This window comes from Hemitrygon akajei, unplaced genomic scaffold (assembly GCF_048418815.1).
Source record: "Hemitrygon akajei unplaced genomic scaffold, sHemAka1.3 Scf000090, whole genome shotgun sequence".
Taxonomy (NCBI): domain Eukaryota; kingdom Metazoa; phylum Chordata; class Chondrichthyes; order Myliobatiformes; family Dasyatidae; genus Hemitrygon; species Hemitrygon akajei.
The window spans coordinates 282,190-297,969 of NW_027331976.1; the positions used below are offsets into that span (position 1 = coordinate 282,190).

A 15,780-nucleotide genomic window follows, 5' to 3' on the forward strand; every position below is an offset into this window, starting at 1 on the left:
CACACCCTCAATCTCACCCCCACACTCTCACTCCCCTCACCCTCCTCTCACCACCCTCAACCATCACTCTCACCCCCTCACCCTCACCCTCATCCTCCTCTCACACCCTCAATCTCACTCTCACCCCCACACCCACACTCTCACTCCCCTCACCCACACTCTCACCCCTCACCCTCACTCCCTTCGCCTGGACTCTCACCCTCCGCGCCCGCACTTGTTCTCTCCCCCCATCGTTTGTGCCCGTCCCTCCCCCGCTTTGGACTCCGTTGATCTGCCTCCATTCCCGAGGATCAGCCTGTTTCCTTCCCTTTGCAGGGAGTGCCGGACATCACAACACCCAGCAGATGGACGAGGTAGGCCACGGGGTGCCCCGGGATGGTATTCCCAGGCTGCGGGCTGTGGGCAGAGTCCAGACACGTAGGGCAGAGTGAGGGACGGGAGCCTGGAGAGGGAGGCATGCAGACAAGGAGAGAGGGGGCTGGATAGAGATAGATAGATATAGTTTGAGGGAGATGTGGAAAGTGGGAGAGAGGGAGGGGGGGTGGAGGAAGGGAGATAAGGAGAGACAGAGAGAGGTAGGCAGACAGAAGTAAAGAAGGTCAGAGGGAAGGAAGGAGAGAGCAAGAGAGAGAATTGGAGGGAGAGAGGGAGGCAAAGAGAGGGAGACAGGAGAGAGGGAGAGAGAGAGGTGGAGAGGGTCAGTGAGATGGAGAGAGTGAGAAATGGAGAGATAATTGGAGGGAGAGAGGGAGGAGAAGGAGGGAAAGAGAGAGACAAGAAGAGACCATGAGAGAGATGGAGACAGAGAGAGTGAGAGAGAGAGAATGGGAGGGAGAAGGAGGAGATACAAGAACAGAGGGGGAGAGAGAGGTGGAGAGAGTGTGTGAGAGTGAGAGAGACAGGGAGTGGGAGAGACTGGGAGTGAGAGAGATGGTGAGAGTGAGTGGGTGACAGAGAGAGAGATGCCCCTCTCTCCTAGACCATCAACTCCCCCGTGCCCCCTTCTCTATTTGCTGCTCTCCTTCCCGCTCCGCTCCGACGAAGACCTCTCTGCTCCAGCCGCCCATCTTGTGGGCAGACACCACCCACAGAATAGCGGAGGAGCTCAGCAGGGACGGCTGCCTCTGCAGAGGGGAAGAAACAGTCGATACTTCTGGGACGAGAACCTTCATCAGGAAGGGCCGATTCCCTCCAAACATTGCTTTGTTTGTAACAGCACTATAGTAAGCCCTTCGGTCCATGGTGCGGGGTTCTGAGACTGACTGAAACCTCTCCTCCCTTTCCCTATCATGCCTTTGCCCGGGGAAGAGTTTCTGAATTGCCCAGTGTACTTGTCGTGACCACCAGCCCAGGCAGAGCCATCCATGTCCCACCAGTAAACAGAAAGCTACCTCTGACATCCCCTCGAAACTTTCGAATGATTCTGATTCTTACAGCGGGAGAGATGAGGAGCAGAGGGCACAGACTCACTATACAAGGTCGTCCCTTTAGAGCAGAGATGGGGAGGAACGTACTGAGCCGGAGAGAGGTGAACTTATCAGTGGAACTAATGATTGCAGAGGCCAGGTTGTTGAGTATATTTCAAGCAGAAGCTGAGAGGTTCTGAATTACTCAGGGTGTTGAAGGTAGTCGTGAGAAGGCATGACAATGGGGTGGAGAGGAATAATAAATCAGCCATATGTAATGAAGGAGCAGACTTGATTGGCTGAATCCTAATCCTGGTCTCTCAGGGTCTCCTTGTCTTTTATCACCAAAAACCAACTTCATCCCACTTCATTCAGTGTAGAGCTCCACACCATACCATCACACACTCCCGGGGTCAGACACAGAGTGAATCTCCCTCCACACCATCCCATCGCACACTCCCGGGGTCAGACACAGAGTGAATCTCCCTCCACACCGTCATATCACACACTCCCGGGGTCAGACACAGAGTGAATCTCCCTCCGCACCGTCCCACCACACACTCCCAGGGTCAGACACAGAGTGAATCTCCCTCCACACCGTCATATCACACACTCCCGGGGTCAGACACAGAGTGAATCTCCCTCCGCACCGTCCCACCACACACTCCCGGGGTCAGACACAGAGTGAATCTCCCTCCACACCATCCCATCACACACTCCCGGGGTCAGACACAGAGTGAATCTCCCTCCACACCGTCCCATCACACACTCCCGGGGTCAGACACAGAGTGAAACTCCCACCACACCATCACATCACACACTCCCGGGGTCAGACGCAGAGTGAAGATCCCTCCACACCGTCCCATCACACACTCCGGGGGACAGACTCAGAGTGAATCTCCCTCCACACCATCCCATCACACACTCCCAGGGTCAGACACAGAGTGAAACTCCCACCCCATCGTCCCATCACACATTCCCGGGGTCAGACACAGAGTGAATCTCCCTCCACACCATCCCATCACACACTCCCAGGGTCAGACACAGAGTGAATCTCCCTCCACACCGTCCCATCACACACTCCCAGGGTCAGACACACAGTGAATCTCCCTCCACACCGTCCCATCACAAACTCCCAGGGTCAGACACAGAGTGAATCTCCCTCCACACCGTCCCATCACACACTCCCGGGGTCAGACACAGAGTGAAGCTCAGTTCATACCGTCCCATCACACACTCCCGGGGTCAGACACAGAGTGAAACCCCCTCCACACCGTCCCATCACACACTCCCGGGGTCAGACACAGAGTGAATCTCCCTCCACACCGTCCCATCACACACTCCCGGGGTCAGACACAGAGTGAATCTCCCTCCACACCGTCCCATCACACACTCCCAGGGTCAGACACAGAGTGAATATCACTCCACACCGTCACATCACACACTCCCAGGGTCAGACACAGAGTGAAGCCCCCTCCACACCGTCCCATCAAACACTCACTCCACACCGTCCCATCACACACTCACTCCACACCGTCCCATCACACACTCCCGGGGTCAGACACAGTGAATCTCCCTCCACAACGTCCCATCACACACTCCCGGGGTCAGACACAGAATGAATCTCCCTCCACACCGTCCCATCACACACTCCCGGGGTCAGACACAGAGTGAAGCTCAGTTCATACCGTCCCATCACACACTCCCGGGGTCAGACACAGAGTGAAACCCCCTCCACACCGTCCCATCACACACTCCCGGGGTCAGACACAGAGTGAATCTCCCTCCACACCGTCCCATCACACACTCCCGGGGTCAGACACAGAGTGAAGCTCAGTTCATACCGTCCCATATGATTCCCTCAGTCAATTGATAGGGAGGATCCACTTTCCTGCTGTATTGTGGGACAGACCAGCAGCTATTGCTGATCGCTTTACTGAAAATTCCCACCTCCTTCAACAGCTTCTTCAACTACGTCAGCTGAAGATCGTGCGGGAAACATCTGAGGAAGTTGTTGAGGGTGTGTTGGATATCCGTGGATGGCCAAAATATCAGCAAGACGGGGTATCTCTGCATACAAAACTCGTGAATGGACACAGTGCGGACAATGTTCTACTAAGCAGTCTATCTCTCTCAGCCAGCACAGATATCATAAAAGGTGTGGGGCTTACTGTCAATGTCTGAATGGGGAGACAGCATCTGGGGTTTAGTGTCAATGTCTGAATGGGGAGACAGCGTCTGGGGTTTAGTGTCAATGTCTGAATGGGGAGACAGAGTCTGGGGTTTAGTGTCGATGTCTGAATGGGGAGACAACATCTGGGGTTTAGTGTCAATGTCCGAATGGGGAGACAGCGTCTGGGGTTTAGTGTCAATGTCTGAATGGGGAGACCACGTCTGGGGTTTAGTGTCAATGTCCGAATGGGGAGACAGCGTCTGTGGTTTAGGGTCAATGTCTGAATGGGGAGACAGAGTCTGGGGTTTAGGGTCAATGTCTGAATGGGGAGACAGCGTCTGGGGTTTAGTGTCAATGTCCGAATGGGGAGACAGCGTCTGGGGTTTAGTGTCAATGTCTGAATGGGGAGACAGCGTCTGGGGTTTAGTGTCAATGTCCGAATGGGGAGACAGCGTCTGGGGTTTAGTGTCAATGTCTGAATGGGGAGACAGCGTCTGGGGTTTAGTGTCAATGTCTGAATGGAGAGACAGCGTCTGGGGTTTAGGGTCAATGTCTGAATGGGGAGACAACATCTGGGGTTTAGTGTCAATGTCCGAATGGGGAGACAGCGTCTGGGGTTTAGTGTCAATGTCTGAATGGGGAGACCACGTCTGGGGTTTAGTGTCAATGTCCGAATGGGGAGACAGCGTCTGTGGTTTAGGGTCAATGTCTGAATGGGGAGACAGAGTCTGGGGTTTAGGGTCAATGTCTGAATGGGGAGACAGCGTCTGGGGTTTAGTGTCAATGTCCGAATGGGGAGACAGCGTCTGGGGTTTAGTGTCAATGTCTGAATGGGGAGACAGCGTCTGGGGTTTAGTGTCAATGTCCGAATGGGGAGACAGCGTCTGGGGTTTAGTGTCAATGTCTGAATGGGGAGACAGAGTCTGGGGTTTAGTGTCAATGTCCGAATGGGGAGACAGCGTCTGGGGTTTAGGGTCAATGTCTGAATGGGGAGACAGCATCTGGGGTTTAGTGTCAATGTCTGAATGGTGAGACAGCGTCTGGGGTTTAGTGTCAATGTCTGAATGGGGAGACAGCGTCTGGGGTTTAGTGTCAATGTCTGAATGGAGAGACAGCGTCTGGGGTTTAGGGTCAATGTCTGAATGGGGAGACAACATCTGGGGTTTAGTGTCAATGTCCGAATGGGGAGACAGCGTCTGGGGTTTAGTGTCAATGTCTGAATGGGGAGACCACGTCTGGGGTTTAGTGTCAATGTCCGAATGGGGAGACAGCGTCTGTGGTTTAGGGTCAATGTCTGAATGGGGAGACAGAGTCTGGGGTTTAGGGTCAATGTCTGAATGGGGAGACAGCGTCTGGGGTTTAGTGTCAATGTCCGAATGGGGAGACAGCGTCTGGGGTTTAGTGTCAATGTCTGAATGGGGAGACAGCGTCTGGGGTTTAGTGTCAATGTCCGAATGGGGAGACAGCGTCTGGGGTTTAGTGTCAATGTCTGAATGGGGAGACAGAGTCTGGGGTTTAGTGTCAATGTCCGAATGGGGAGACAGCGTCTGGGGTTTAGGGTCAATGTCTGAATGGCGAGACAGCGTCTGGGGTTTAGTGTCAATGTCCGAATGGGGAAACAGCGTCTGGGGTTTAGTGTCAATGTCTGAATGGAGAGACAGCGTCTGGGGTTTAGGGTCAATGTCTGAATGGGGAGATAACATCTGGGGTTTAGTGTCAATGTCCGAATGGGGAGACAGCGTCTGGGGTTTAGTGTCAATGTCTGAATGGGGAGACCACGTCTGGGGTTTAGTGTCAATGTCCGAATGGGGAGACAGCGTCTGTGGTTTAGGGTCAATGTCTGAATGGGGAGACAGAGTCTGGGGTTTAGGGTCAATGTCTGAATGGGGAGACAGCGTCTGGGGTTTAGTGTCAATGTCCGAATGGGGAGACAGCGTCTGGGGTTTAGTGTCAATGTCTGAATGGGGAGACAGCGTCTGGGGTTTAGTGTCAATGTCCGAATGGGGAGACAGCGTCTGGGGTTTAGTGTCAATGTCTGAATGGGGAGACAGAGTCTGGGGTTTAGTGTCAATGTCCGAATGGGGAGACAGCGTCTGGGGTTTAGGGTCAATGTCTGAATGGCGAGACAGCGTCTGGGGTTTAGTGTCAATGTCCGAATGGGGAGACAGCGTCTGGGGTTTAGTGTCAATGTCTGAATGGGGAGACCACGTCTGGGGTTTAGTGTCAATGTCTGAATGGGGAGACAGCGTCTGGGGTTTAGGGTCAATGTGTGAATGGCGAGACAGCGTCTGGGGTTTAGTGTCAATGTCCGAATGGGGAGACAGCGTCTGGGGTTTAGTGTCAATGTCTGAATGGGGAGACCACGTCTGGGGTTTAGTGTCAATGTCTGAATGGGGAGACAGCGTCTGGGGTTTAGTTTCAATGTCTGAATGGGGAGACAACGTCTGGGGTTTAGTGTCAATGTCCGAATGGGGAGACAGTGTCTGGGGTTTAGTTTCAATGTCTGAATGGGGAGACAGTGTCTGGGGTTTAGTGTCAATGTCTGAATGGGGAGACAGTGTCTGGGGTTTAGTGTCAATGTCTGAATGGGGAGACAGTGTCTGGGGTTTAGTGTCAATGTCTGAATGGGGAGACAGTGTCTGGGGTTTAGAGTCAATGTCTGAATGGGGAGACAGTGTCTGGGTTTTAGTATCAATGTCTGAATGGGGAGACAGTGTCTGGGGTTCAGAGTCAATGTCTGAATGGGGAGACAGTGTCTGGGGTTTAGTGTCAATGTCTGAATGGGGAGACAGTGTCTGGGTTTTAGTATCAATGTCTGAATGGGGAGACAGTGTCTGGGTTTTAGTATCAATGTCTGAATGGGGAGACAGTGTCTGGGGTTTAGTGTCAATGTCTGAATGGGGAGACAGCGTCTGGGGTTTACTGTCAATGTCTGAATGGTGAGACAGCGTCTGGGGTTTAGTGTCAATGTCTGAATGGGGAGACAGTGTCTGGGGTTTAGTGTCAATGTCTGAATGGGGAGACAGCGTCTGGGGTTTAGTGTCAATATCTGAATGGGGAGACAGCGTCTGGGGTTTACAATCAATGTCCGAATAGGGAGACAGTGTCTGGGGTTTAGTGTCAATGTCTGAATGGGGAGACAGTGTCTGGGGTTTAGTGTCAATGTCTGAATGGGGAGACCACGTCTGGGGTTTAGTGTCAATGTCTGAATGGGGAGACAGCGTCTGGGGTTTAGTTTCAATGTCTGAATGGGGAGACAACGTCTGGGGTTTAGTGTCAATGTCCGAATGGGGAGACAGTGTCTGGGGTTTAGTTTCAATGTCTGAATGGGGAGACAGTGTCTGGGGTTTAGTGTCAATGTCTGAATGGGGAGACAGTGTCTGGGGTTTAGTGTCAATGTCTGAATGGGGAGACAGTGTCTGGGGTTTAGTGTCAATGTCTGAATGGGGAGACAACGTCTGGGGTTTAGAGTCAATGTCTGAATGGGGAGACAGTGTCTGGGTTTTAGTGTCAATGTCTGAATGGGGAGACAGTGTCTGGGGTTTAGAGTCAATGTCTGAATGGGGAGACAGTGTCTGGGGTTTAGTGTCAATGTCTGAATGGGGAGACAGTGTCTGGGGTTTAGAGTCAATGTCTGAATGGGGAGACAGTGTCTGGGTTTTAGTATCAATGTCTGAATGGGGAGACAGTGTCTGGGGTTTAGAGTCAATGTCTGAATGGGGAGACAGTGTCTGGGGTTTAGTGTCAATGTCTGAATGGGGAGACAGTGTCTGGGTTTTAGTATCAATGTCTGAATGGGGAGACAGTGTCTGGGTTTTAGTATCAATGTCTGAATGGGGAGACAGTGTCTGGGGTTTAGTGTCAATGTCTGAATGGGGAGACAGCGTCTGGGGTTTACTGTCAATGTCTGAATGGTGAGACAGCGTCTGGGGTTTAGTGTCAATGTCTGAATGGGGAGACAGTGTCTGGGGTTTAGTGTCAATGTCTGAATGGGGAGACAGCGTCTGGGGTTTAGTGTCAATGTCTGAATGGGGAGACAGCGTCTGGGGTTTACAATCAATGTCCGAATAGGGAGACAGTGTCTGGGGTTTAGTGTCAATGTCTGAATGGGGAGACAGTGTCTGGGGTTTAGTGTCAATGTCTGAATGGGGAGACAACGTCTGGGGTTTAGTGTCAATGTCCGAATGGGGAGACAGTTTCTGGGGTTTAGTGTCAATGTCTGAATGGGGAGACAACGTCTGGGGTTTAGTGTCAATGTCCGAATGGGGAGACAGTGTCTGGGGTTTAGTTTCAATGTCTGAATGGGGAGACAGTGTCTGGGGTTTAGTGTCAATGTCTGAATGGGGAGACAGTGTCTGGGGTTTAGTGTCAATGTCTGAATGGGGAGACAGTGTCTGGGGTTTAGTGTCAATGTCTGAATGGGGAGACAACGTCTGGGGTTTAGAGTCAATGTCTGAATGGGGAGACAGTGTCTGGGTTTTAGTGTCAATGTTTGAATGGGGAGACAGTGTCTGGGGTTTAGAGTCAATGTCTGAATGGGGAGACAGTGTCTGGGGTTTAGTGTCAATGTCTGAATGGGGAGACAGTGTCTGGGGTTTAGAGTCAATGTCTGAATGGGGAGACAGTGTCTGGGTTTTAGTATCAATGTCTGAATGGGGAGACAGTGTCTGGGGTTTAGAGTCAATGTCTGAATGGGGAGACAGTGTCTGGGGTTTAGTGTCAATGTCTGAATGGGGAGACAGTGTCTGGGTTTTAGTATCAATGTCTGAATGGGGAGACAGTGTCTGGGTTTTAGTATCAATGTCTGAATGGGGAGACAGTGTCTGGGGTTTAGTGTCAATGTCTGAATGGGGAGACAGCGTCTGGGGTTTACTGTCAATGTCTGAATGGTGAGACAGCGTCTGGGGTTTAGTGTCAATGTCTGAATGGGGAGACAGCATCTGGGGTATAGTGTCAATGTCTGAATGGGGAGACAGCATCTGGGGTTTAGTATCAATGTCTGAATGGGGAGACAGCGTCTGGGGTATAGTGCCAATGTCTGAATGGGGAGACAGCATCTGGGGCTTACTATCAATGTCCGAATAGGGAGACAGCGTCTGGGGTATAGTGCCAATGTCTGAATGGGGAGACAGCGTCTGGGGTTTAGTGTCAATGTCCGAATGGGGAAACAGTGTCTGGGTTTTAGTGTCAATGTCTGAATGGGGAGACAGTGTCTGGGTTTTAGTATCAATGTCTGAATGGGGAGACAGTGTCTGGGGTTTAGTGTCAATGTCTGAATGGGGAGACAGCGTCTGGGGTTTACTGTCAATGTCTGAATGGTGAAACAGCGTCTGGGGTTTAGTGTCAATGTCTGAATGGGGAGACAGTGTCTGGGGTTTAGTGTCAATGTCTGAATGGGGAGACAGCGTCTGGGGTTTAGTGTCAATGTCTGAATGGGGAGACAGCGTCTGGGGTTTACAATCAATGTCCGAAAGGGGAGACAGCATCTGGGGCTTACAATCAATGTCCAAATGGGGAGACAGCATCTGGGGTATAGTGTCAATGTCTGAATGGGGAGACAGCGTCTGGGGTATAGTGCCAATGTCTGAATGGGGAGACAGCATCTGGGGCTTACTATCAATGTCCGAATAGGGAGACAGCGTCTGGGTATAGTGTCAATGTCTGAATGGGGAGACAGCGTCTGGAGTTTAGTGTCAATGTCTGAATGGAGAGACAGCGTCTGGGGTTTAGTGTCAATGTCTGAATGGGGAAACCGCGTCTGGGGTTTAGTGTCAATGTCTGAATGGGGAGACCACGTCTGGGGTTTAGTGTCAATGTCTGAATGGGGAGACAGCGTCTGGGGTTTAGTGTCAATGTCCGAATGGGGAGACAGCGTCTAGGGTTTAGTGTCAATGTCTGAATGGGTAGACAGCGTCTGGGGTTTAGTGTGAATGTCCGAATGGGGAGACAGCGTCTGGGGTTTAGTGTCAATGTCTGAATGGGGAGACAGCGTCTGGGGTTTAGTGTCAATGTCTGAATGGTGAGACAGTGTCTGGTGTTTAGTGTCAATGTCCGAATGGAGAGACAACGTCTGGGGTTTAGTATCAATATCTGAATGGGGAGACAGCGTCTGGAGTTTACAATCAATGACTGAATGGGGAGACAGCGTCTGAGGTTTACTATCAATGTCTGAATGGTGACAACGTCTGGGGTTTAGTGTCAATGTCCGAATGGAGAGAGTGTCTGGGGTTTACAGTCAATGTCTGAATGGGGAGACAGCTTCTGGGGCTTAATGTCAATGTCTGAATGGGGAGACAGAGTCTGGGGTTTAGTGTCAATGTCTGAATGGTGAAACCGCGTCTGGGGTTTAGTGTCAATGTCTGAATGGGGAGACAGCATCTGGGGCTTACTATCAATGTCTGAATGGGGAGACAGCGTCTAGGGTTTAGTGTCATGTCTGAATGGGGAGACAGCGTCTTGGGTTTAGTGTGAATGTCCGAATGGGGAGACAGCGTCTGGGGTTTAGTGTCAATGTCTGAATGGGGAGACAGCGTCTGGGGTTTAGTGTCAATGTCTGAATGGGGAAACAGCGTCTGGGGTTTAGTGTCAATGTCTGAATTGTGAGACAGCGTCTAGGGTTTAGTGTCAATGGCCGAATGGAGAGTCAACGTCTCGGGTTTAGTATCAATATCTGAATGGGGAGACAGCGTCTAGGGTTTAGTGTCAATGTCCGAATGGGGAGACAGTGTCTGGGGTTTAGAGTCAATGTCTGAATGGGGAGACAGTGTCTGGGTTTTAGTATCAATGTCTGAATGGGGAGACAGTGTCTGGGGTTCAGAGTCAATGTCTGAATGGGGAGACAGTGTCTGGGGTTTAGTGTCAATGTCTGAATGGGGAGACAGTGTCTGGGTTTTAGTATCAATGTCTGAATGGGGAGACAGTGTCTGGGTTTTAGTATCAATGACTGAATGGGGAGACAGCGTCTGAGGCTTACTATCAATGTCTGAATGGTGACAACGTCTGGGGTTTAGTATCAATGTCTGTATGGGGAGACAGCGTCTGGTGTTTAGTGTCAATGTCTGAATGGGGAGACAGGGTCTGGGGTTTAGTGTCAATGTCTGAATGGGGAAACAAAGTCAGGGGTTCAGTGTCAATGTCTGAATAGGGAGACAGCGTCTGGGGTTTAGTGTCAATGTCTGAATGGGGAGACAGAGTCTGGGGTTTAGGGTCAATGTACGAATGGGGAGACTGCATCTGGGGCTTACAATCAATGTCCGAATGGGGAGACAGCATCTGGGGTATAGTGTCAATGTCTGAATGGGGAAACCGCGTCTGGGGTTTAGTGTCAATGTCTGAATGGGGAGACAGCGTCTAGGGGTTAGTGTCAATGTCTGAATGGGGAGACAGCATCTGGGGTTTAGTGTGAATGTCCGAATGGGGAGACAGCGTCTGGGTTTTAGTGTCAATGTCTGAATGGGGAGACAGCGTCTGGGGTTTAGTGTCAATGTCTGTATGGTGAGACAGTGTCTGGTGTTTAGTGTCAATGTCTGAATGGGGAGACAACGTCTGGGGTTTAGTGTCAATGTCCGAATGGGGAGACCGTGTCTGGGGTTTAGTTTCAATGTCTGAATGGGGAGACAGTGTCTGGGGTTTAGTGTCAATGTCTGAATGGGGAGACAGTGTCTGGGGTTTAGTGTCAATGTCTGAATGGGGAGACAGTGTCTGGGGTTTAGTGTCAATGTCTGAATGGGGAGACAACGTCTGGGGTTTAGAGTCAATGTCTGAATGGGGAGACAGTGTCTGGGTTTTAGTGTCAATGTCTGAATGGGGAGACAGTGTCTGGGGTTTAGAGTCAATGTCTGAATGGGGAGACAGTGTCTGGGGTTTAGTGTCAATGTCTGAATGGGGAGACAGTGTCTGGGGTTTAGAGTCAATGTCTGAATGGGGAGACAGTGTCTGGGTTTTAGTATCAATGTCTGAATGGGGAGACAGTGTCTGGGGTTTAGAGTCAATGTCTGAATGGGGAGACAGTGTCTGGGGTTTAGTGTCAATGTCTGAATGGGGAGACAGTGTCTGGGTTTTAGTATCAATGTCTGAATGGGGAGACAGTGTCTGGGTTTTAGTATCAATGTCTGAATGGGGAGACAGTGTCTGGGGTTTAGTGTCAATGTCTGAATGGGGAGACAGCGTCTGGGGTTTACTGTCAATGTCTGAATGGTGAGACAGCGTCTGGGGTTTAGTGTCAATGTCTGAATGGGGAGACAGCATCTGGGGTATAGTGTCAATGTCTGAATGGGGAGACAGCATCTGGGGTTTAGTATCAATGTCTGAATGGGGAGACAGCGTCTGGGGTATAGTGCCAATGTCTGAATGGGGAGACAGCATCTGGGGCTTACTATCAATGTCCGAATAGGGAGACAGCGTCTGGGGTATAGTGCCAATGTCTGAATGGGGAGACAGCGTCTGGGGTTTAGTGTCAATGTCCGAATGGGGAAACAGTGTCTGGGTTTTAGTGTCAATGTCTGAATGGGGAGACAGTGTCTGGGTTTTAGTATCAATGTCTGAATGGGGAGACAGTGTCTGGGGTTTAGTGTCAATGTCTGAATGGGGAGACAGCGTCTGGGGTTTACTGTCAATGTCTGAATGGTGAAACAGCGTCTGGGGTTTAGTGTCAATGTCTGAATGGGGAGACAGTGTCTGGGGTTTAGTGTCAATGTCTGAATGGGGAGACAGCGTCTGGGGTTTAGTGTCAATGTCTGAATGGGGAGACAGCGTCTGGGGTTTACAATCAATGTCCGAAAGGGGAGACAGCATCTGGGGCTTACAATCAATGTCCAAATGGGGAGACAGCATCTGGGGTATAGTGTCAATGTCTGAATGGGGAGACAGCGTCTGGGGTATAGTGCCAATGTCTGAATGGGGAGACAGCATCTGGGGCTTACTATCAATGTCCGAATAGGGAGACAGCGTCTGGGTATAGTGTCAATGTCTGAATGGGGAGACAGCGTCTGGAGTTTAGTGTCAATGTCTGAATGGAGAGACAGCGTCTGGGGTTTAGTGTCAATGTCTGAATGGGGAAACCGCGTCTGGGGTTTAGTGTCAATGTCTGAATGGGGAGACCACGTCTGGGGTTTAGTGTCAATGTCTGAATGGGGAGACAGCGTCTGGGGTTTAGTGTCAATGTCCGAATGGGGAGACAGCGTCTAGGGTTTAGTGTCAATGTCTGAATGGGTAGACAGCGTCTGGGGTTTAGTGTGAATGTCCGAATGGGGAGACAGCGTCTGGGGTTTAGTGTCAATGTCTGAATGGGGAGACAGCGTCTGGGGTTTAGTGTCAATGTCTGAATGGTGAGACAGTGTCTGGTGTTTAGTGTCAATGTCCGAATGGAGAGACAACGTCTGGGGTTTAGTATCAATATCTGAATGGGGAGACAGCGTCTGGAGTTTACAATCAATGACTGAATGGGGAGACAGCGTCTGAGGTTTACTATCAATGTCTGAATGGTGACAACGTCTGGGGTTTAGTGTCAATGTCCGAATGGAGAGAGTGTCTGGGGTTTACAGTCAATGTCTGAATGGGGAGACAGCTTCTGGGGCTTAATGTCAATGTCTGAATGGGGAGACAGAGTCTGGGGTTTAGTGTCAATGTCTGAATGGTGAAACCGCGTCTGGGGTTTAGTGTCAATGTCTGAATGGGGAGACAGCATCTGGGGCTTACTATCAATGTCTGAATGGGGAGACAGCGTCTAGGGTTTAGTGTCATGTCTGAATGGGGAGACAGCGTCTTGGGTTTAGTGTGAATGTCCGAATGGGGAGACAGCGTCTGGGGTTTAGTGTCAATGTCTGAATGGGGAGACAGCGTCTGGGGTTTAGTGTCAATGTCTGAATGGGGAAACAGCGTCTGGGGTTTAGTGTCAATGTCTGAATTGTGAGACAGCGTCTAGGGTTTAGTGTCAATGGCCGAATGGAGAGTCAACGTCTCGGGTTTAGTATCAATATCTGAATGGGGAGACAGCGTCTAGGGTTTAGTGTCAATGTCCGAATGGGGAGACAGTGTCTGGGGTTTAGAGTCAATGTCTGAATGGGGAGACAGTGTCTGGGTTTTAGTATCAATGTCTGAATGGGGAGACAGTGTCTGGGGTTCAGAGTCAATGTCTGAATGGGGAGACAGTGTCTGGGGTTTAGTGTCAATGTCTGAATGGGGAGACAGTGTCTGGGTTTTAGTATCAATGTCTGAATGGGGAGACAGTGTCTGGGTTTTAGTATCAATGACTGAATGGGGAGACAGCGTCTGAGGCTTACTATCAATGTCTGAATGGTGACAACGTCTGGGGTTTAGTATCAATGTCTGTATGGGGAGACAGCGTCTGGTGTTTAGTGTCAATGTCTGAATGGGGAGACAGGGTCTGGGGTTTAGTGTCAATGTCTGAATGGGGAAACAAAGTCAGGGGTTCAGTGTCAATGTCTGAATAGGGAGACAGCGTCTGGGGTTTAGTGTCAATGTCTGAATGGGGAGACAGAGTCTGGGGTTTAGGGTCAATGTACGAATGGGGAGACTGCATCTGGGGCTTACAATCAATGTCCGAATGGGGAGACAGCATCTGGGGTATAGTGTCAATGTCTGAATGGGGAAACCGCGTCTGGGGTTTAGTGTCAATGTCTGAATGGGGAGACAGCGTCTAGGGGTTAGTGTCAATGTCTGAATGGGGAGACAGCATCTGGGGTTTAGTGTGAATGTCCGAATGGGGAGACAGCGTCTGGGTTTTAGTGTCAATGTCTGAATGGGGAGACAGCGTCTGGGGTTTAGTGTCAATGTCTGTATGGTGAGACAGTGTCTGGTGTTTAGTGTCAATGTCCGAATGGAGAGACAAAGTCTGCGGTTTAGTATCAATATCTGAATGGGGAGACAGCGTCTAGGGTTTAGTGTCAATGTCTGAATGGGGAGACAGCGTCTGGGGTTTAGTGTCAATGTCCGAATGGGGAGACAGAGTCTGGGGTATAGTGTCAATGTCTGAATGGGGAGACAGCATCTGGGGTATAGTGCCAATGTCTGAATGGGGAGACAGCATCTGGGGTATAGTGCCAATGTCTGAATGGGGAGACAGCATCTGGGGCTTACTATCAATGTCCGAATAGGGAGACAGCGTCTGGGGTATAGTGTCAATGTCTGAATGGGGAGACAGCGTCTTGGGTTTAGTGTGAATGTCCGAATGGGGAGACAGCGTCTGGGGTATAGTGTCAATGTCTGAATGGGGAGACAGCATCTGGGGTTTAGAGTCAATGTCTGAATGGGAATCAGTGTCTGGGGTTTAGAGTCAATGTCTGAATGGGGAGACAGTGTCTGGGGTTTAGTGTCAATGTCTGAATGGGGAGACAGTGTCTGGGGTTTAGAGTCAATGTCTGAATGGGGAGACAGTGTCTGGGTTTTAGTATCAATGTCAGAATGGGGAGACAGTGTCTGGGGTTTAGAGTCAATGTCTGAATGGGGAGACAGTGTCTGGGGTTTAGTGTCAATGTCTGAATGGGGAGACAGTGTCTGGGTTTTAGTATCAATGTCTGAATGGGGAGACAGTGTCTGGGTTTTAGTATCAATGTCTGAATGGGGAGACAGTGTCTGGGGTTTAGTGTCAATGTCTGAATGGGGAGACAGCGTCTGGGGTTTACTGTCAATGTCTGAATGGTGAGACAGCGTCTGGGGTTTAGTGTCAATGTCTGAATGGGGAGACAGTGTCTGGGGTTTAGTGTCAATGTCTGAATGGGGAGACAGCGCCTGGGGTTTAGTGTCAATGTCTGAATGGGGAGACAGCGTCTGGGGTTTACAATCAATGTCCGAATAGGGAGACAGTGTCTGGGGTTTAGTGTCAATGTCTGAATGGGGAGACAGTGTCTGGGGTTTAGTGTCAATGTCTGAATGGGGAGACAACGTCTGGGGTTTAGTGTCAATGTCCGAATGGGGAGACAGTGTCTGGGGTTTAGTGTCAATGTCTGAATGGGGAGACAACGTCTGGGGTTTAGTGTCAATGTCCGAATGGGGAGACAGTGTCTGGGGTTTAGTTTCAATGTCTGAATGGGGAGACAGTGTCTGGGGTTTAGTGTCAATGTCTGAATGGGGAGACAGTGTCTGGGGTTTAGTGTCAATGTCTGAATGGGGAGACAGTGTCTGGGGTTTAGTGTCAATGTCTGAATGGGGAGACAACGTCTGGGGTTTAGAGTCAATGTCTGA

General features: G+C 50.6%; 1 protein-coding gene across 1 annotated transcript in view; it reads left to right on the forward strand.

Annotated features, from left to right (window-relative positions):
* Window positions 1-15,780, forward strand: part of LOC140722836 (uncharacterized) — a 111,959-nt gene that overhangs the window by 31,011 nt on the left and 65,168 nt on the right. The window contains exons 7-8 of the mRNA XM_073037488.1: window positions 316-353; window positions 3,369-3,564. Of these exons, the coding sequence (XP_072893589.1) occupies window positions 316-353; window positions 3,369-3,564 (234 nt within the window). The remainder of the gene's footprint in view (window positions 1-315; window positions 354-3,368; window positions 3,565-15,780) is intronic.